This window comes from Amblyomma maculatum, chromosome 2 (assembly GCF_055883805.1).
Source record: "Amblyomma maculatum isolate TAMU_Amacu chromosome 2, ASM5588380v1, whole genome shotgun sequence".
NCBI classification, from domain to species: domain Eukaryota; kingdom Metazoa; phylum Arthropoda; class Arachnida; order Ixodida; family Ixodidae; genus Amblyomma; species Amblyomma maculatum.
In genome coordinates, this window is record NC_139345.1 from 226,733,459 (window position 1) to 226,756,617 (window position 23,159).

The following is a 23,159-nucleotide window of genomic DNA, read 5'->3' on the forward strand; positions in this document are numbered from 1 at the left end:
GATGTCATTCAGCCATCTACAAGCCCGTGGGCTTCGCCGGTTGTTCTCGTCGGAAAGAAGGACAACACTCTGCGGTTCTGTGTCGATTACAGAAAACTTAATCTCGTCACTAAAAAGGACGTTTACCCACTTCCCCGCATAGACGACGCACTCGATCGACTGCGAGATGCCCGATACTTCTTGTCGCTAGACCTAAAAAGTGGGTACTGGCAAATAGAGACCGGGAGAAGACGGCTTTCGTGACACCCGATGGCTGAGTTTAAGGTGCTACCGTTCGGCCTATGTTCGGCACCGGCCACGTTCCAACGCATGATGGACACCGTTCTGTCCGGTTTGAAGTGGCAGTCGTGTTTGATTTACCTGGACGATGTCGTCATATTTTCGACCACCTTCGACCAACACCTAGAAAAGTTACGCCTTGTGTTAAAAGCTCTCCGAGACGCCAACCTGATAATCAAACCGGAGAAATGTCACTTCGGCTTTGAGGAACTTCGCTTCCTTGGTCACGTGGTCAGCGTAAAAGATGTTCGCCCGGACCCTGAAAAGACAGCTGCCGTTTCTGGTTTTCCGCACCCTACTGACAAGAAAGCTGTTCGACGGTTGTTAGGTTTGTGCTCCTATTACAGACGCTTTGTACGAGACTTTTCGCACATCGCAGAACCGCTAACCACACTGACTCGAGATGACAAGAGGCCGCTTTCCTTGAGCTTCGCAGCCGCCTACAGAATCCTCCGATGCTAGGCCATTTTGACGAAAACGCCGCAACTGACGTTCACACTGATGCCAGCAACGTTGGGGTTGGTGCAGTACTAATTCAGTGGCAAGACGGTGCAGAACGCGTCATCGCTTACGCGAGCCGAACACTTACCCGCTCCGAAACCAACTATTCAACCACTGAGAAAGAATGTCTGGCGGTAATATGGGCCCTCACCAAGTTCCGACCATAGCTCTACGGCCGACCTTTTTGCGTTATAAGCGACCACCATTCATTATGCTGGCTCGCGAGCCTCAGAGACCCCTCAGGACGATTGGCTAGATGGAGCCTTAGATTACAAGAGTATGACGTAACAGTCGTATAAAAATCAGGACGGAAGCATCAGGATGCTGACTCTCTGTCGCGCTCGCCCATCGCCATATGTCCAGAAGAAACGGCCGATGATTTTCCGTTTCTGGGGGCTATTAGTACAACCCAAATGGCGCAGCTGCAGAGAATGGACCCAGAGTTAGCATCACTCGTCAAATATCTGCAGGGCGTCGACACCCATATTCCCCGTGTTTTTCATCGTGGGCTTCAAACGTTCACTCTGCGTGGTAACGTGCTCTACAAACGAAATTTCGCTAACAGTGAAGAGACGTCTCTCCTTGTTGTTCCCTCCGAGTTGCGTCGAGATATATTGAGTGCCTGTCATGATGAACCCACCGCCGGCCACCTGGGGATGAGCCGTACACTTGCACGAATTCATCAAAAGTATTATTGGCCCAGGTTACTCCCATCGGTGCGGGCCTATGTACGCTCATGTCGTGACTGCCAACATCGGAAGTCTCCGCCATTGAAACCCGCTGGATTTCTTCAGCCTATTGCTCCGCCGAAGACCCCTTTCCATCAAGTGGGCATGAATCTTCTTGGTCCTTTTCCGAAGTCCCAGTCTGGCAACCGTTGGGTAATCGTCGCGACAGACTACCTAACACGGTACGCAGAGACCGCGTCCCTTGTAAAAGGTACTGCAGCCGAAGTTGCTCAATTTTTCGTTCATAACATTGTCCTACGTCATGGCGCCCCCGCCGTGGTAATCACTGACTGTGGAACAGCTTTTACGGTTCGCCTAATCCGGTTGGTTATGACTCTGACTCACACTAGCCATTGACGTGCGACGGCGTATCATCCTCAGACCAATGGGCTGGTGGAGCGCCTCAATCGCACCCTCACCGACATGATTTCTATGTATGTGGACGCAGAACATCGCACCTGGGATGCGATTTTGCCCTATATAACTTTCGCGTACAATACCGCCACTCAAGAGACGACACGACTGACCCCGTTCCAATTTGTCTTCGGTCGCCAAGTGAGAACGCCGCTGGATGCCATGATGCCAGTTAGTCCTTCTTGCGGCTCTGACGCCGAACTTGACGTCAACATCTTAGTTCAGCGTGCTGAGGAAGCGCGGCAACTAGCACGCCTCAGAATCCACCGACAACAGGCGAATGAAGCTGCTCGGTATAACCTCAGCCGAAGACTGTCACTTACGAGCCGGGCGACTTCGTCTGGGTGTGGACACCTGTTCGTCATCGCGGCCTATCTGAAAAGTTACTACGTCGATACTTCGGCCCTTACGAGATTGTTCGCCGTATTAGTGACGTCACCTAGGCCGTTGTTCCCGTAGCTTCAGCTCCATCCCGGAGGCCACAGCGTCCTGAAGTCGTGCACGTGGTTCGGCTGAAGCCCTATCATGATCGTGCATGACTGAACTTTTCGTCAACGCCGCTGGGTCCTTGTGACACTTTTGTGCACCCTTTCGCTGACTTCTTCCTAGTAGCACCGCGTCACATCGAGTCGATGCTACAGAGGAGGGGGGCAGTGATACAAACTATAGTCGACGACGAAGCGGAGACAATCAGTGGCTAGTTGACGTAGACGATGAAGTGGTTGCTAGTTGGCGTAGATGACGAAGTTGGTTGTCTGGAACCGCGTTCAAACCACTGCTCGGACCGCTCTCGGACTTTGGCAGTCTTCTAGGCTCAGGGCGTTGCCTGGACGTTTGGCACAATACCCGTTACAATATGTTGTAGCATGATGCAGCGGCGGAGTAGCGGTAGAACATCCGCCTCGCATGCAAGAAGACCGGGGCTCAAATCCCGGTGCCGCGCAATTCTCCATCAGTTAAAAAAAAAAAGAAAAAATCCGCATGTCGATGGAATTACATAAACAGGTTTGGGGTGCGACCTGATGCTGGTGAACACCTCCGACAACGCACTCCCTCACCAGAACAGGAGTTGGCCACCCTGGTGCAGTAATTGGCCGCAACCTCTCATGATTAGTTCCATAAAACCCCGGCCCTCAGTCATCAGCGGCTGCGGAACAACTGACCACGGCGGCGGTCAGACCTGTGACGCAGCAGGGGGTGCTAAGCACTTCTGGCTCCGCTGGACAGGCCGCCATTGGAAACTGACCCTGGCAACATTCAACGTTGGAACCCTAGGCAGTGAAGCCAGCTTAGCAGTACTGTTAGAGGAACTAGAGGGTATGAAATGGGATGTCATAGGGCTTAGTGAGGTTAGGAGGCCGAATGAGGCATATACTGTACTGAAGGATGGTAGGGGTGTGCGAATAGTACTTTCTCCAAACCGAACCGAATACGAATAGTGCACTCTTGCTATCGAATCGAATACGAATAATGTAGCTAAAAAGCGAATCGAATACGAATCGAATAGTGAAAGCAGCGAATCGAATACGAATCGAATAGTAGAGCGCTATAGAGCGCTCTACTATTCGTTATAGCGCTGTTATAGCGCTCTACTATTCGTTATAGCGCTGTTATAGCGCTGCGGTAGAGCGCTATAACTCGTGGAGTAATAGATCTGACGAGAAGACGCTGATCTCATCTAGGGGGCACAACTATTAATCTCTACGAACATTGTCAGTGGCTGGTTGTTTTTATCTACAACAATTACGTTTCAACGAGTTTATTTAGTGAACTAGATTGCATGATACAATATATCAGAAATTACGAATGGCTGAGCGACGCTTTCGTCCGACTTGCGTCCGCGTAACCCGAGGCCATAGAGTTGCGCTTCCCCTGCTGTTGGCTCTTCGAACTAGTTATCGCCGAGCGCGCGATCTCCTCATCGTCCTCTTCTTTTCAGTGACTTTCGTTGCTTTCGTTCTTTCTCAATTAGCTCGCGTGCTTCCCTCTAGCTGGCGCTAGGCGATTACAATTGGCGCTAGGCGACCTGAGGTATATAGTGGAGAGATGTATGAGCATGAGCTGACAACATTCATGCAACTCTCATGTCATGCGCCACTCGCATAATAAACTTAACCTCAACTATTGATGATGAAAGTGAATGAAATTTTCAGGGAATAAACATGTAGCGTTACTTCTCGGCAGATTAGAGACGTGTGAACTATGACACGACTACGAGAATTTGCCTCCGCGATTGGTGATATGTCCAATCTTTAAGAATGTTTCCATGCGAATGGACCGTGTCGCGGCCACGCTGAGGCATGTAGGCTCCCTAAAACGGTGATCTCTGCTTCTCGCGTAGGTTTATTGCGGCAGCAAGCTGTGCCTGCTCGGAGCTGACGCTGCCTTCGCGAGAATGGTCGGAGGTAACCGAGACGTTAATTCGTGCCAGTTATTCGAAAAGTATTCGAAAATTTGCGAAGATATTCGAACAGTTTCGAATAATTTTCAATTGCCACTATTTGATTCGTTTAACGAATCGAATATTATGATATTCGATTCGATATTCGAAAATTTCGAATATTCGCACACCCCTAAAGGATGGGCATGTACTGTGTTATCGAGGTTTACCGGAGACTAAAAATGAAATTGACTTCATAATGTGTTCAACTCCCGCCATTATGCAAGATGTAGAGGTAATCGGGAAAGTGCGATGCAGTGACCACAGGATGGTGAGGTCCCGAATTAGCCTAAATCTGAAGAAGGAACGCAACAGATTAGTAAGAAAGAAACCCATCAACGAATTAGCGGTGAGGGGTATGGCAGAAGAGTTCAGGATCTCGCTACAGAATAGGCATTCAGCTCTAACCGAGGATGGCGACATCACCCTAGAAGCAATGAACAATAATTTCAGAGATATCATTACTGAGTGTGCGGTAGAAGCAGGCGGTAGGATAGTTGGAGAGGATACCGGTAAGCTGTCTAAGGAGATGAAAGATTTGATTAATAAACGCCAGAGTATGAAAGCTTCCAATCCAACAGACCAGATTGAATTGGCCGAGATATCAAAGCTAATCAATAAGCGCAAGGTGGCCGATATTCGGAAGTATAACATGAAGAAAATTGAGCATGCTGTAAAGAATGGGGGAAGCCTTAAAGCGGTAAAGAAGAAATTGGGCATAGGCAAAAAACAGATGTATGCGATAAGGGACAAGGCGGGCAACGTCATCACTAATATGGAAAAGATAGTCAATGTAGCCGAGGAGTTCTATACAGATCTCTACAGTAGCCAAAGTAGTCAGGATCGTAATGAGATTGGCGGTAGGGAAAAACAGTCAGACGTTCCACCAGTGACGAAGGACGAGGTCAAGAAAGCATTAGAAACTAAGGAAAGGGGGACATCAGCTAACTACAGATTTGTTGAAGGACAGGGGGGGATATTGTGCTAGAAAACCTGGCCAACCTGTATACGCAGTGCCTGGTGTTATCGACGGCACCGGAACCATGGAAGAATGCAAACATTATCCTCATTCATAAGAAAGGGGACCCTAAGGACCTTAAATATTACAGACCAATCAGCTTACTGTCTGTTACGTATAATGCATTTATTAAGGCAATCGCTGATAGAATCAGGACAACCTTAGACTGCAATCAAGCAAAGGATCAAGCAGGTTTTCGGAAGCGGTACTCTACTATCGATCATATCCATACCATCAACCAGGTGATGGAAAAATTCTCGGAATATAACCAGCCCTTATACATAGCATTCATTGATTACAAAAAAGCATTTGACTCAGTTGAAACCTTGGCGGTGATGCAGGCATTGCGAAATCAGGGGGTAGACGAGCCGTACGTGAAAGTGCTGGAAGATATATATAGTGGCTGCACAGCAACCATAGTTCTGCATAAAGAAAGTAACAAAATTCCCATAAAGAAAGGCGTTAGGCAAGGAGACACAATCTCCCCAGTACTTTTCACAGCTTGCTTAAAGGAAGTATTCAGAGAATTGGAATGGGAGCAGTTAGGGATAAGGGTAGATGTAGAATACCTCAGTAATCTGCAATTTGCTGATGACATTGCCTTGCTAAGCAACTCGGGGGATGGACTGCAAATAATGATTGATGACCTAGACAGGAAAAGTAGAAAGGTAGGCTTGAAAATCAATATGCAGAAGACTAAGGTAATGTTCAACAGCCTCGGGAAGGAACAGCAGTTTACATTAGGTAGCGAAGTATTGGAAGTAGTAGGCGAATATGTCTACTTAGGACCGGCAGTAACCACAGATCCGGACCATGAAAAGGAAATAAATAGAAGAAAGAGATTGTGATGGAGCGCATTTGGCAAGCACTTGCAGATTATGACTAGCAGCTTACCGGTATCGCTCAAGAGGAAAGTTTACAACAGTTGCATCTTACCTGTACTCACCTATGGGGCTGAAACGTGGAGGCTAACCAAGAGAGTTCTACTTAAGTTGAGGACAACCCAGAGGGCTATGGAACCAAAAATGGTAGGGGTAACATTAAAAGATAGAAAGCGTGCAGAGTGGGTCAGAGAAATAACTCAAGTTACCGACATTCTAGTGGAAATTAAGGAGAAGAAATGGGTATGGGCAGGACATGTAGTGCGAAGAGAGGATAACGGATGGTCGCTTAGGGTAACAAACTGGATTCCAAAGGAAGGAAAGCGTAGCAGGGGGCGGCAGAAAGTTAGGTGGGCGGATGAGGTTAAGAAGTTCACAGGGGTCAAGTGGATGCAGCTAGCACAGAACCGGGTTAAATGGACAAATATGGGAGAGGCCTTCGCCCTGCAGTGGGTATAGTCAGGCTGATGATGATGATGATGATGATGTGGAATGTCAGCAGACAGGCTTTCCGATGGAGCATGCGCAGTCCCTAAAAAACACTGAGATTCAATGCATACAAGCACCTCATGGGATCAGAAGAGGTTGGCCTGCGGAGGTTGCGCGTGTGGTGTAACACACCCTCCTGCCTCCTCCGTTTTGACCTCTCTGCACGTGCTTGTCAGCTTGTGTAATAATGTGGCTTGTCTCATTGTATGGTCTCATGTATGACTTTCAGTGCACAATTATCTTCAAATGTTTATGAGAAAGTTTCAGAATTGTAATCCATTTACTCTGTAGACTCTGCGGCCAGCGAAACACCCTTGAAACCTTGTGCTCGTATGGGGCTCCTTGCGTTATGTGACCCCAGGTAGATGGGAGTTCGTAGCGTTAAATACATTACGCTGGTTATTTTGGTTAGCAATGCATGACAGTATGAAAAAATTTTGGAATGGGCCCCTAAGGCTACAACATATCATCATCATCAGCCTGACTATACCCACTGCAGGGCGAAGGCGTCTCCTATATTTCTCCAATTAACCCGGTTCTGTGCTAGCTGCATCCACTTGACCCCTGTGAACTTCATAACCTCATCCGCCCTGCTACGCTTTCCTTCCTTTGGAATCAAGTTTGTTACCCTAAGCGACCATCAGTTATCGTCTCTTCGCACTACATGTCCTGCCCATGTCCATTTCTTCTTCTTAATTTCCACTAGAATGTCGGTAACTTGAGTTATTTCTCTGACCCACTCTGCACGCTTCCTATCTCTTAATGTTACCCCTACCATACTCAGGTCCTTAGTGCACAAATGTTTCATTCCAATCAGACAAACTGCAGGTAACCTTTTCACCTATGACATGACTGGGAAACAGGCTGTGATGCATTTTCAGTTCCTAAATGAATAAAATGTGTTTTCTTTTGAAACAGTGCTACGATGGAAAAAGGTGTCATCACTTCAAGAGCGCGCATAAAGCGGTATTATTTTTCTGTGCAGTTCTTGCATCCCTGCATGCAGCATTTCATGGCGTAGTTGAGAACAAAGAAAGGTCTATCGTCTGTTCAAAGCGTTGCGTAGCTCAGCCATTCTTCCATGAGTGGAGCGTGTGAAAGTGCAGCCAGAAAAGACCTGATGCTTAGCGCCAATTTGCCATAGTGCTTTTATCATTTTTTTATGACCAGGCCGCAGCGTTCTTTCCTGATTTTCTTATGATGAGACCAAATTTTGTGGCGATTCAGTTGTGTCGTCACGTAAAGATTATCATCTTTTTCACAAAAAGAAATGTCCGTACTCAAGCCAGCAACCGTAACCACGTTTTTATCTATTTTTTTTTTCTACTTTCACTTCGAAAGCCAGCCAGGCAGAGTTTTTCTCATGTAGCCCTTACCACCGCACTTGAGTATGCGTTGATTTTGTCTGGCCAGCACAAGACAAACAGCAACAACTGTTGCTTGCCGCCATCACTCGATGGATTGCAACGCATTCGCATCACCTTTACTTCAGCCTCTCCAGATAATTTCTGCCTCATCAGTGTTGTTGATTTAGTTTACCGCTGTCTTGATGTCGCATTAATTGGTTTGCCCTTCCGGTGAAACTCAATTTCTCCTTTCTTAACATGGCACAAATGCATCAAGCTACACGATTGCCATGGATAAAGTAATTTATTTATATGGTAGGGTGATAATTTCAAATAACTGTTTGCTTATCATAAATAATTTATTTACAGTTCCACATCACTAATGACTGACAATTTGCAATATCTTAGTGTTCAAATAACCAGTGTGTTAAAAAAACAACTATTGTCGAGGTGGTTGTGATACATAACATGTAATTTTTGTAAAATTTGTACTAAGGTCCAATAATATGTTCATCCTATGGAAGATTTTATTTTTAGCTACTGGTTTTTACTTGTTTTTTGAACCAAAGTGTTACCCTTCTTTAGTTTTTGGGTGCAGAATAACTGTTGTCGCTGTGCAGGCAGTCAAAATACACATTTTAGTATAGATTGCTGCATTGTTCCTGCATTATCCTAACCATATGATGCTGTTGTGGCTGTAGCACATATTGTGAATTTTGCTATAGTAGTTCCGTTCCTGTCTGGATTGTCCGTCTTTTTATGCTTTACCATTGTGCAACATGTTCAGTTATCTTGCTTAGCAGATTATGTATGATATAATAAGATTCATTAAAATATTCGCTCTCAGCTTTTCACTTCAAAGCCTTTACATTTGTCACATCATAACATGTACTGTTTTGTTCGTTTTGAACTGATGTAATTTTAACTAAAGTTCACGTGATATCTTGTTTACTGGTTAAACAGCAAAAACATGGCAGCATTGATATCAGTTATTTCTGTCACAATTTTAAAGATGTGGGAATATATTTTTTAATTAAAGAATAAGTACATATTTTACTTTTCTTATGGTGTGGTCGGGTGTTGACAGAACAAAGTGTGACAGATGCCGCACCTTTCTTTTCCTGTAAACTAAATTATTGACAATGTGCAGCATTGAAGAATTTGTATGCAGCATCTAATATGCAATTGCAATGCAGTTACTTTCCCTCAAAGAATTGTACACGAAGGAGGCCCTCCTTGAACGAAATTTCTGGCTACACTGCTGGTCGCAGTGTCGCTATCTTAGCAATGGCGTGTATGAGCGTGCAAGGTAAAAGAAGCAACAATGGCTGGAATGCACTTTGACATGGCATTACTGGTCAACACAACCAATATTGATTTCTCCTTGAGCAGGCCACTCAAGCAAGCGGCTGCCTTCTCTTATGAAAACACACCTCGCCAAGCTCAGCTGACCCAGCTCCATGCGTGAAAAGTGATCCAGCGTAATTACTTTTAATCATGACTCTGCATATGACACCATTAGGAAACCATCGGTAGTATTTTCAACACCTATTGCAAAGGCACCAGCTCAATATGCATAAAAGAAGGCACCAAATCAACAAAAAAAAAAAAAATACATACCCGCAGTGAACTCGAGCCAAATTTCATCCCAGACAGAATCATCATGTGCCTTGCCCTCTGGAAAGGAGAGAAATATTCGCGTGCAGTTAATGACAAGGCAATTTTTAGAGCCAAAATCATTTGCAAGCACCAATTGGCACACAACAGAAGTTAATTCTTGAGCCATCTTTCCTTGTTACAGTTTCTGACTTAAGAAGAGCCAACAAAAAAAAAAGAAACCACACAGCGCAGAACAATTCATGTACACAAGGTTGAGTATCAGCTAAGCTTCATTTGAGCAAAACAGGTGACAGAGCCACAAAGGTAAAAAAATTGTGCACCACAGGAATAAAAGACGAGGCCACAAAAGTTGCCCTGTGAACTAAACACAGTGTGAATACAGTAGAATCTCGATGATACGATTACGGCTGGTACGAATTTCGGGATGATACGAATTTTAAGAATGCTTTGAACGGACTACATTGTATAGAATACGTTAAGATTCGGGGTGATACGAAGAGTTTCTGAACCTGTCGCGGTTGATACGAACGTGCAAACCAGTCGTGCATGCGAGCGGGCTGGCGCGGCTGGCCTCAAGAAGGTAACATAACCGACGCGGCCGCCGCCAACTCCCTCCCCCCCCCCCCCCTCTCCCCCCGCCGCAAATGATAGGAACGAACGTTGTACAAACGCACAAAGCAGCCACCGAGCAGCTCAGCGCAAGAGCTCACAGGGGGAGAGGGTACCCACCGCGGCCGCTGCCTCTCCTCTCCAACGCCTCTCACCCCACTAGCCACCCTACTCCCCCCTCCCTTTCGTAGCAAACCGACGAGCACTAGACAAGGACGGCCAAGGCGAAGCACGTGCCCAGCCGTGTACGTCATTCATTCGCTGGCAGCTCATTGGTCTATCGAAAAGTTGTCTCGCCGGCTGTTCCCAGGAGGACTGTGACGCTGGCTGCCGCTACAAGCCCTGTATACAAGGACTCGACAGCACCGGGTCGGGTAAGCGTCGAGTAAGCGAGGTCACCATTACTCGACCCGATTGGTGTCTACAAGAACTCGCTTTCTAGCGAGTAAGTATCGCAGCGGCGCGTAGCGTCGAGATTTGTAGTTATTGTGCAAGTTTCTTACTCGTATTTGATTCCGTTGCCTTTTACTATCGAGAGCTTCGATTATTCTTTTTTATCGTTGATGAGGGCTAAAAAGCATTCAACTTCGCTGACGCTCCTCGCCGCTCCGGTTGCTTTTTAATCCCAGAGTTCGCCATAACTCGACTCGCTGACTCGACAGCGTCTACATGCTTTTAGACAAGCGGGTCAAGTGAGTTAACCTACCCCCTGCAAGCGAGTTAACGCGACCCGCTCCGCGGCTATTTTCCTCGACCCGACTGGGTATACATGAACCCGACAACTGGTTTTTTACTCGACAGGCTTACGCGACCCGACTCTGTCGAGTCCATGTATACAGGGCTACAGTAGTTCTCCGGTTCTCCGTTCGCCGCTTCTTTCTGTCGTTCGCTGTGACGTGAACTGCCCAAACGTTATAAAGACGCAAGCGTTCGTTGCTGCCAAATGTCGCAGAAGCGTAAAGCCCTTTCTTTTAAGGAAAAGCTTGAAGTGCTGAAGAGGGTTGACGAAAAGAAGAAGAGTGTTGACTTGGCAAAAGAGCTAGGGTTGGCACCGTCAACACTCTGCACCATTGTTGGGTAGCGAGATGTCATCTTGAAGAATGTGCAGCACTTCGGTGCGAACGTGAAGCAGGCTAAAACAGCGACCCATGTCAAGCTGGAAGAGGTTCTGCTGACTTGGTTCCGCGAAGTGACAGCGGCCGGCGTCAACGTGGACAGCAAGGTGCTACGTGAAAAAGCCGACACCGTCGCGCTTTCGCTTGGAATTGAAAATTTCCAAGCGTCTGGGGGATGGCTGCACCGGTTTAAGGAGCGGCACGGACTTGTCTGCCGGGTCGTCTTAGGTGAAGGCAAGAAAGTGGATCAGTCAGCTGTAGATGAGTGGCTGAACACGCTGCCGGCGCTGATTTCGGAGTACGCGCCATGTGACATATTTAATGCCGACGAGGCGGGCCTCTTTTTCAACCTTCAACTAGAAAGAAGTTTGTGCGTAAAAGGCCAGGCATGCCAGGGCGGCCAGAAAAGCAAGGAGAGAGTAACAGTACTCTTTTGCTGCAACTCGGATGGATCAGAGAAACTCCAGCTTACCGTCATCGGTAAGTCGAAGAAACCGAGGTGTTTCCGATCGGCGGAGCGTTTGCCTGTCTTTTACAAAGGCAACCGAAAGACGTGGATGACTGGAGATTTTTTCCGCGAGTTCTTGACAAGCCTTGATCGGAAAATGGCGTCAAGAAACCGGAAAAGTTTGCTTTTCGTGGACCAGTGCTCTGCCCACCCAAAGGAAATGACATTCAATAACGTGAAAGTCAGGTTCCTGCCGGCGAACACTACCAGCCATCTTCAGCCACTGGACGCTGGGATAATTGGAAATGTGAAACATCATTTCAAAGGACTTCTAGTGAGGCGTCTGCTGGCAAAAATTGACTGTAAAGAAGCAAACTTGCAGATCAGTCTCTTAGATGCTTTGCACTTTCTAGCCATGTCGTGGGATAGTGTAACTTCAGACACAATCTCGAACTGTTTTAGAAAGTGCGGATTTGCCATTGGACTTGCTGCGGCTTCGGCAGGAGATTGTCAAGAGCCAGACAAAGACCTCACGATTGATGGCTGGGACAATCTGGAAACTGAAGCTTCGGTTCGGGACTTCGTTACCGCGGACGACAATGTCGCGACCTGTGGGCTGAGGTCTATTGAAGACTTGGTCAATGAAGCGGATGATTGCGAAAGTGAGCCTGACAGCGATGGTGACACTGATGACGAGTGTGATCAGCCACCGTCAAAGGCAGATTCTTCACGCTTTGGACGTTCTGTGCCGCACCGTAAGTGCCAGCAGCGTGAGCGACGAAACCGCGGCACGGTTTTATGCCTTTCAGGCGGAGCTTGTCCGCGACATCAACAGCAAAAAAGTGCAGACAAGCATTACGGACTTTTTCGGCCGCAAGTAGTTCGCCATAATAAACTTTGGTTCATTTTCAATTCATTCCCATGTGGATGTTGACTTGTTTTGAATCATACGAATTCGGGACGATACGAATATTTTGCGTGCTCCCTTGCAATTCGTATCATCGAGATTCTAATGTAAGAGGAAAATGAAGGAGAGAACGGTCATTTCACCATCAAAGAGGGGCACCAACACTGCATAGTATATCAAAGAAAGCTCACAGCAGTATAGAGACGGCTTCACCTGCAGGCCTCTAGGTGACAGCCACCATCAAAAGCATCACCCAAGTGCATCGAGTTATGCTATACAGAGTGTCCACATGCATCTAATTTTGCTTTTCTTTTAGTGGAGTGTTGTGAGAGAAGCCCGCACTCGAATTTGACGACAAACAAGCAACAATGTTTTTACCATTTCTTGTGCGTCCTTTGAATTTTGTTGTTGCAGGATCTGTTCTCCTTTCAAGAAAAAAAGTTTATGGGAAATGCCAGAGGCATTACTCTGAGGGGTGTAGCAGCATGCAATGGACACCCCTCTACAGCTATAATGTGCGTGGGCTTTTCAAAGATCAGCATGGTTATCAAAGGGATCAATTCGCCACTTCACTTAAAAATTTGTTGCATGAAAAAAAAAAAAAGTGGCAGTACTAGCAAGTGGAAACAAAACAACTCGTGCTGCATGCACGAAGTAGGCCTAGCAATGTTCTGAGACAGTGTATGTAGCACTACTGCTACACATTTTCTCCCTTAACACATGTCGAGAAAGGGAACTTCACCTGCAAGGGCTGCATGCTTGGCGAAGAAAGCCAGTGGTAGAGCAGCCGCCGCGTGAGCTCGCAGCCGGTCAGGAGCATGCTGTGCCACAGCCTGCATCGTGTGCGCACATGCCCACTGCACCGCTTCATCTGCACAACAGTGGAGGGGCCCTCAGGAAGGGCAGACAAAAACACCATTGTTCCTGTGCTAGTGGATTTTGTGGTAGAGAATGACCAAGGGGAAAATATTTGCCTTTTTTTTTTTGATGGACAGCATCATGAGAATGACCATCTCAATGCCCTAAAAGGAAACCCATACAGTCCAATAACTTCTCCATGCAGCCATCCATTCGCAAACTTGCGTACCACCTGAAGCTCGAATACGCATCTGCAATTTGGTCCCCTCATCACACGTACATAATTAACGAAACTGAATCCATCCAGAATCTCCTGTTTTATATCTTCAAATTATGACTTTCGTTTCAGCATCAGCAGTATTCAGACATCTCTCGGTATCAACCCTCTAGCCCTAAGACGCAACATTTCTCACCTATTCCTTATTCCATACCTGTACCACAACTTGCACCATCTCCATGATTCTATTGGGCGCGAGCGCCACCACTGGAGCGAACGGCGCTAGCGTCGACCTAGGGGAGATCATGTGACTCCTCTTACTGCTGCTGAAGCAGATGCTTGATTGAATTTGTGCGTTTTTAACGCTTATAATCGCGTTTTTTCCTGCAGTTTTACTTGATAACTAAAGCCAGCATAGCACGTTTTGATCTTGCATCTTTGCTGAGGTTACTCAACTTTATGCTGTGTCCTCTTTGCTCCAGACGTAAGCATCCGAATCTGGCGCAAAAAATAAGCTCCCAGAATCTTCCTTATTCAAGGATTTGAATGGGCAAAGAAACGAGTGGTCATTCTCATGTGTGTAGCAGACATTTCAGCCAGAAGGATTTTGTTCATGGAGTTTGGTGAGTAGCGACAGAAGGAACGGCTTAGGCGTTTTAATTTGTGCTTATCAGTTGAGAAGCTAACGAAGACCTATTGCTGGCAAGATGCTGCCTTCACGGAGCAGTACACTCCCAGAATAAAGAAGGATCGTGCGAAAAGCAGAAGGTCTCATTCTCCTAAATAAAGGCGTTCATGCAGAATTTTCTGTGCACTAAAGATCAAGCATAATGCAACCAGCAAACAAAATGGAACACATGAAGAAGGAGTACACAGGACAACTGAAGTTTTATTGGAGAGTGGTAAACCCAGGAAGCCAAACGACACATGCGTATCAGCGCGTTACACCCACGTGATGAGACCCCTTTACACGCTCGACCAACAGCCTCCCCCCCCCCCAACCAAAATGCATCGACACAGGGAAACTTCTTATTTCTTTTTCCGCCTACACGCCGTACACTGTTTTTTATCAACCTAAATTCTTTATCCGTAAGGAACAGAGATGGAGCGCTAACGCACTTATCACTGCCTTGCAACCTAATGTGAAAGGCTTCCAGTATTTCCCTTTCCTCTTTGCTCTTTCCTTTTCCTAGTATGGAAATCTTGTCTAAAGCCGGCACACAGTATTTACATTGTCTACAGTGACGCGAAAGGTTATTTGGGTCTGACACACTTTTCAAGGAATTATTGTGTTCGCGTGCCCGGTCATTCACACATCTACCGGTCTGGCCGGTGTAAACCGGCCGCAAGAGAGGGGTATCTGGTACACGATACGTGTGGAACATCCGACAAACTTGTTCAGATGCTTGACAGTGCAGCTGTTGGTAGCTTTCCTTTCTCTGCCTTTCGCAATTCTCGAGCACAGTGGTCTGTGCTTGAGAATTGCGAGCGAGGTATAGCCAGACTTTGCTTGAGCAATGCCCTGCAGAAAAGCTGCCCTCATGCGATGAATGATAGTTTTCGTGAACAGGTACATTGCCTAAGTGACGCAGACTATCCGGCTGACATTCTGCATGCAGTTGCAGAGTCCGTGCTGCAAAAAAGAAAAAAAGAAAATGGGGGGGTTTTGGAAAATGCAAGGCTTGAAAAGAAGAAAGTTGAGATAGTGCCTTATGTGCATGGCATCTCATATAATCTCAAGGAAGTGGAACAATGGCACGGCGTGACTGTGGTATTCTCGGCACCCAGTATGCTTTCTGGTCTTTGCTTGAGAATTGCGAAAGGCAGAGAAAGGAAAGCTACTAACAGCTGCACTGTCAAGCATCTGAACAAGTTTGTCGGGTGTTCCACACGTGTCGTGTACCAGATACCCCTCTCTTGCGGCCAGGTTTACACCGGCCAGACCGGTAGATGTGTGAATGACCGGGCACGCGAACACAATAATTTCTTGAAAAGTGTGTCAGACCCAAATAACCTTCCGCGTGACTGTAGACAATGTGAAGACTGTGTGCCGGCTTTAGACAAGATTTCCATACTAGGAAAAGGAAAGAGCAAAGAGGAAAGGGAAATACTGGAAGCCTTTTACATTAGGTTGCAAGGCAATGATAAGTGCGTTAGCGCTCCATCTCTGTTCCTTACGGATAAAGAATATAGGTTGATAAAAAACAGTGTACGCGTGTAGGCGGAAAAAGTAAAAAGAAGTTTCCCTGTGTCGATGCATTTTGGTTGGGGAGGGGAGGCTGTTGGTTGAGCGCGCTGATACGCATGTGTCGTTTGGCTACCTGGGTTTACCACTCTCCAATAAAACTTCAGTTGTCCTGTGTACTCCTTCTTCATGTGTTCCGTTTTGTTCGCTGGTTGCATTATGCTTGATTCAAACCAACTAGCCTGCATGGCCGCCCTGTTGAACTAAAGATACTGCAGCCATGGACAGCATGCTGAATTGTCTCAGGCGGTGTCTGCATTGCTGATTTCAAATATCAGAGTACATGAACAAATGGGCATTGTGATATGCTGAGGTCAGCAATAAAGCTACCATGCCAATGACAGTAGTCAGTGCGCAAGAATTCACTGCGTGGCAAGCACACTTGCTATAAAAATTAAACCACATTTTTCCCATGCTCAAGCTTGTCTGCAAGAGAGCAGGTGAACGGCACCGCTTCCACCGGCGCTATTTAAAGGCGCTCAACATCTGTCAGGTTGAGCAAAGAAGCCTTATAATTGAGGTTCACTGGCATGTGTGGAAGCTTCACTTCCTTCTATAATGGTAACAACAACGCTGGCCGGTCCGCATCAGCCGGGCCCACGCTTCGCTGACACAATCAAGTGCTGTCTTGCTAAATGAATGGCCTAATACTTAAAATTAAGTTTAAAGGAGGCCCAAACCAAAGTGTAAATAAATACATATGTGAATGCAGCATTAGAGCGCAACTAAACTTCATAGGAAGCGATTGCACAGCAGCAGTTCAAGCGCGTTATCCCACTTAGTGCGTCACGTGGGGCTGCCGAGAGGTGGCGCCACGGTATATCCTCGCGGCCAATACGAGTTCCACCATTACGTACATCATCTCGTCTGTTCAACTTCATGAGCATCCAGCACTTACAAGGATCTACTAATGCCTTTAATAAGCCTTTTCTACCAACCGCAATTCAAGAATGGAACCAGCTTCCCGAACACACTCTAAATGAACGTGACCCTAATAGATTTAAAGAACATGTGACGTGTCATTTTGCATCATAACCGATTGCTTCCTCTTCATTTTATTGCAATGCCTCCTTCATTTGAGTTGTTTGTATTTGAGCATTTGTCTTTTTGCATCTGTTAAGACCATCAACAATTGTTATTTGTACGTGTTACTTCCTCCCCTACCCCTTATGTAATACCCCACCCCGGGCCTCTAAGGGTAAAATTGATGAATGATGATGATGATGATACTTTTCAGCTGACAGAACATGTTTGAAAAGAGTCTTAGTTCTACCGACTGAGGAAGGATAGATGGCTGCAGAGCTTAGGGATCCTGCTTTAATTGGAAGGTCTCATATCATGATCCTGATGCACACCTGGCCCATATAGTAGCTTTTTTTTATTTTTTTTTTCACTTTTCACCCTGGCCTCATTAAAACTGTTCAGTGCGTCGACAATTCTTTTTAATGTATTTTCATGTCTTTTAGTGGTTATTTCCATATTTTTGTCAAAGTTCTGCAGACCTTCCAATAGCATACACACCCTCCGCACATATTCTGTGTGCAGTTCTTTATCAACTGAACTAACCCTGTGCATTTCACAACATCATAACGTCCCCTTTGTTCTTGTTTTATTTCCAAGCTAACACCATCAAGCTTTTTGAAGTAAACTGCCAGCTGATAGCACTCACATTTCCTTTCTCCCTATTTGCTGTGTTTCAGATATGACCTTGGGCCAACAAACCCACCACTTGTCAGACACATGTTTGGAGCCTGAAAATCCTAAAAGCCGAAAGGTATCAAAATTTGGTGAATGCTGCTTTCTTACTCTTCTTGAGCCAAACTTCTCTGACAGAGAACAAAACTGTGAAGTAACTACTAAAACCTCAAATCCAACTATCTGCCATTTAATCTGATGATTTTTGACCAGTCTGAAAATTTCCCATGGGAATTTCATCAGATCACCTGCTGTGCTACCGACTAGAGGGTCCAATGACTCTCTGTTAATCCTCTAGAGACAATGTGCAATATTTTCAAACAAGAGATGATGGCAACACAACAGTATTAGGCATAGCACAACAGAGAGAAGCAATGCAAAGTGGTGTCCTACAACAACTCTTCCTTTTCTTCTTAGGTCACAGCATATTGGCTAATTTACATGCACATGTTATATGTGAGGGATAAAGAAGAGTGGCTGTTTAGGCATGGCCGGTCACAAGATGGGGACTGAGTTAAATGCCCATCTGAGCTCCCTTTAAAGAACCAAAAAGGAGGCCAAGTTCTCAGGTGCAGTAATGCGAAAGTGGCGCCTGGTGGATTCGGCTCATACTACAAACCTCGGCTATGCTCGGCCAGATGGCGTATCTACCTAGGTGAAATGAAGGAATAACTTCATGATGACGTTTACTGCACAGCACGAGAGGCCTGACTTGCACTGCTTTCAAACCAGGGAAGCTGATCTGATCGTTATGGCTCGAAACATAAGGTGTTTTTTTCCTTGATTGACAGACACACCCTCTTCATACACCACTCGTAAGCCAACAAATGCTTTTGCATCAAAAAAGGATACACAAGCATGGATGGTGAGGAAATTCAAGAGTGACTTGATGAATGGAAAGTTGCTTTGTGTTGACAGCTGCCACACAATGCACACTTTGTTGGTGCTACATGTTAAAGTTTTTTTTAATTTTTTTATGCACCTTCGAAGATTATCTGCGGCCACGCAGTGGAAGCTGCATTTTCCTCTTGGCTAACGCAATGGAAGGAACAGCCCTCCAAACCTTTTACATGGGATATCTCCAAGTGTGAGGCTGTATCTGCATCAACGCAAGTCACTCCTGAATCAGCAAGTGTCATTTTTTCTCATTTTCTTGGACCTTTCTTCGGCCCTTTTAAGCGAGAAATAAAGCATCGTGCACTTAACTCTAGTGGCCGTCTCTGCTTAAGTTGTGCCCAATTCTCTCAAAGCAGTGCCAAAAAGTGTGACCACCCGCCTACAAATGGTGGCACCAGCAATCAAGTTCTGAACTGTTGCCTGAGTGAGCTTTTCCTTGGTTGCTCGTTTCACCATGTACAAGGTGGTTAAAAGAGAACAGAACTGAAGCTGCATATATAAGAGACCATGTTTGGACCCAACCAACCTGTTGGCTGATTACGAGGCTAAAGAAAGTGTTGTAATATTGTTGTGTCATGTCTGTGCTAACAATGATGCAGGGGAGAAGGCATCCCTATTCCCAGTTAGCATCACAAATGTTGTGGACACATCTGATTGGTGGAAACGTTTCCACCAATCAGATGAGTCAGGGAGAAAACGACACTTGAGAAAAATGACTCTAAATAGGGTCAACGCTTGGGTGAGTTGGTCAGACATGCTTGACATTTATTTATTTCATTTATTTACCAATACTGCCGGCCTTAGGCAGGAGTGGGGTACAAACATCCTGGTGAAAACAGAAGCAGGAAACAATCAGAACCGAGTGCAGAGGCAGATAGTTGACATTCAACTTGGCCCAAACATGCTTCATTAAGAGCTTGTAAAAATAGATTCACCAATTCTCCATTTAAGGAGTATTTAAAAACATTTGTTTTACACGAAAACGTGGCGACTCTTTTAGAATGGTAGGAGCGTGTGTGCTCAACTAAAATTCCTACCTCTATTTTTATTTTACTGTGATAAAATAAGTAGAACAATTTTAATTTTTCGTGATGACGACGCAAGGCCAGTTCTTCAAGACCTGTGATTTTCAGTAGGGCTGTTGGAGAAACTTTCCAACTGTAACAATTAATATTGCAGTCCGACGGAGTGCGGAACGAGATGCTAACACCCATGCTTTATTCTAGCCTGCTGATCGTCGACGAAAGAATGATCCCTGCAGCTGCCTGGTGACCCTACTAGGAAAACCCGCACAAAAGCTACCGGCGTGCATCACCTCAAGCAAGACAGGCGGCATCATTTATCTTATCGTCACGTGGTACCGCCGTTATCAAGGAGGGCGGTGACGAACTAAGGCTACTTAAGCGGCCTCGGATGTTCGACGGATCGCAGTTTGATGGAGTGCGGAACGAGATGCTAACACCCATGCTTTATTCTAGGTAAGCAATTTATTTAATTTTGCAACTACCAAACTGATTGAATTCTGTTCACTTCGTCGGACTGCGATCAGCGTACTCTTTGCGTGTTCTGTTCGCGTGTGTCTGGTACAAGTGCTTTTTCTGCCATGTCTTCTAATACTATCGGTTTTTGTTGTGTTTGTTCAAAACTAGTGCCTGATGACAATGGCCTGAAGTGCAGTGACTGTAACAGTTCTTATCACTCTGGCAAGTGCTCTGGGGTTGCAAAGAAATCCTTGAAAACTCTGAAAAAATCTGGTTGGGTGTGCCAGACATGTATGTCGTCGAAGTCTGTACATCAGCGCGACACAGAAAATTCGGATACAGATAGTGAAGATGAAGGAAAGCAACCAACGCTGAATCAGCTCATGAAAGCTATCCGTTCATTAGATGAGAAGATTTCAAAAATCAGTTCCAGAGTTGATAAGCTAGACAAAGTTATACAGTCTCAGAGTCAGAAGAGTGATTCAGTGCTTGAACACATTGAGAAGCAAGGGCAGGTGATTACTGGAATTGAGGCTTCTATGGAACTTCTCGCTTCAAAATATGAAGAAATGAAGGTGTCTGTGGCTTCGTATTCTGCTGAGGTGTCTGCATTAAAAGAGAGGTCAGGAGAGTTGGCGGGTTCTCTTGCGGAGCAGGCTGAGTTATCTTAGCACAGCCTTGAATAACCTAGAAGGCGTAACAACATAGAAATCTATGGTCTCAAACCAGAGCAAAATGAGGACCTTGAGATTACATTGAAGTCACTGGTTGGAAATTCCAGAGACCACACTTAAATCCGTAGAGGTTGCGCACCGACTATCTGCACAAAAGGACAGGATACCGGCTGTGCTAGTGAAATTTACTTCACATACTGCTCGTGAACTGTGGATAAATAAGCGCTACGCACTGAAGGATGAAGATGTGTACATTAATGAGAACCTACCTGCTCAGACAAAGCAGTTGCTGTGGCAAATTAAACAGGAAGCAAAGAAAAAATCATACAAATTTGTATGGCTGAAAAATGGGAAAATTTTTGTGAGTAAAGTTGAGGGCTCTGGAGCGATAAGAATTGAAAACCTATGTGATATTGATAAGCTCAAATAGCCATGACTGACGACTTGGATTCTTTTGCCGACTGGAACACACATAGAAGTAGTTTGTTTAACTCCCAAGCCAACGCTGCAGTAGATCTTGTCCATATCAACATAAGGGGCATCAAGAAGCATTGGAATTTATTAAATGTCTACCTGTCTGATTTTGCTAGGTACCTTGACATTGTGATTCTGACTGAAACTAATGTTCACCAGTATGAGTCTGACACGTTTATTCTTCCGGGTTTCCAATCTTTCTCTTATTGTCGTGACTCTGGTAGGGGTGGTGGTGTATTAGTATTTGTTAAAGAATGTTGGCACGTTGAAAGAGTATCCTGTGCTTTTACTGCGGCGGAGGTGGTGGCCCTTTCACTCACTTCCAAAGACGAGACATTTTTTGTGCTGGCAATATATCACCCTCCTAACTCAATACTCGACGTATGTTTTTACTGAACTTACAGAATTGTTAAATCGTCACAATCAAATTAATCTGATAATAGCAGGAGACCTTAATATTGACATTTCAGAAACAAGGAAGCCTGGTGTTGAGTGCTATTTAGACTTACTTGCCTCATACGGAATAGAGAATATGATTCGTAGTTATACTAGAGAAGAGGTAATGGGCACTAGACTTACTCAGTCGTGTATCGACCATATAGCAGTTAGACTCCCGAATTATGACGTTAACGCTGCAGTAATACGAAGAAAAGTGGCGGATCATTATTTCACTGTGCTTTGTGTGCTCAACCACGATAGGGAAACGTCAAGTCAGACTGTTAGAACTATAAAAATGATCGATAACAATTGTTTGGACAACCTCGTTCAAACTTTTAACTGGAAGATACTGTTAACTCAAAGTCACGTTGATGCTTATAACTGTTTAGTAGCTAAGTTTGATGAGCTGTATGCCAGTTCCACAAAGGAGGTTAAAATCAGTTGAGGAATCCTGATAAGAAATGGATAACGAATGATATACTGAAATTATCTCATCAAAAAGACAAACTTTGGAGTGCGTATAAAGATGTCTGGAATCTAGCCTTGAAAGAGCAATACAGGGCACATCGTAATAAACTTACTGCTGCACTGAGGCTAGCAAAGAAGCAATATTTTTCTGCGGAATTTTCTAGGTGTAGCAAGAATAAAAGGAAAACCTGGAATCTATTAAATGGGTTATTAGGGAGACAGAAAAAACCTAATTTGGATGAGAATTTGCGTTGTACTTTCGGAGAAGTGGATTCTGCGATCGTTGCGAATTCTTTTAATGACGCGTTTTTATCATCCATTAGGGAGCTGAAAACGCGAACTAATGATTCTACCATCCCCTACCAAGGCAAGAAAACAAACAATTCGGCCGCGTTTCCACCTGTTGATGACGAAGAGTTGTGGAACCTTATTCAGACGCTACCAGACAGCAAACCACCAGGATACGATAGGATTAGGTTGCGTGATTTGCGGAGCAATTACTCCATACTTAAAGAAGTACTTTTACATATACTCAATGGTTGTTTTAATACAGGAGACATACCGCCTGGTCTTAAGATCTCAGTTTTAAGAACAATTTACAAGTCGGGAAAAAAGTCGGATCCAACCAACTACAGACCGATTGCCATACTGCCGGTCATTAGCATCCTGATGGAAAAAATTGTCCACCGATATATGACATCTTTTTGTGAAAAGTATTCATGTTTGAGTACTACACAGTATGGTTTTCGTCGTAATATTGGTACGGCTGAGCTTCTCGAAGATTGCTGCGATTTTATCAATGGTAATTTGGATGAGAATTTATGTGTTTTTGGGTTATTTATGGATTTATCGAAAGCATTCGATACCGTAGAACACTCTGTTTTGTTAAAAAAATTGGAAAGTGTTGGATTCCGTGG

At 45.3% G+C, this 23,159-nt stretch overlaps 1 protein-coding gene across 7 annotated transcripts in view; it reads right to left on the reverse strand.

Moving 5' to 3' along the window:
* LOC146201438 (proteasome adapter and scaffold protein ECM29) overlaps positions 1-23,159 on the reverse strand; it is a 371,995-nt gene that overhangs the window by 48,321 nt on the left and 300,515 nt on the right. For all 7 annotated transcript variants that reach the window (XR_014705354.1, XR_014705355.1, XM_084595850.1 and 4 more), the window contains 2 exons: positions 13,538-13,666; positions 9,717-9,773 (listed from right to left, as the gene is read on the reverse strand). Coding sequence is in view for 5 of the 7 variants with exons in the window: in XM_084595850.1 (XP_084451976.1) it covers positions 9,717-9,773; positions 13,538-13,666 (186 nt within the window). In the remaining 2 variants the exon portion in view is untranslated. The remainder of the gene's footprint in view (positions 1-9,716; positions 9,774-13,537; positions 13,667-23,159) is intronic.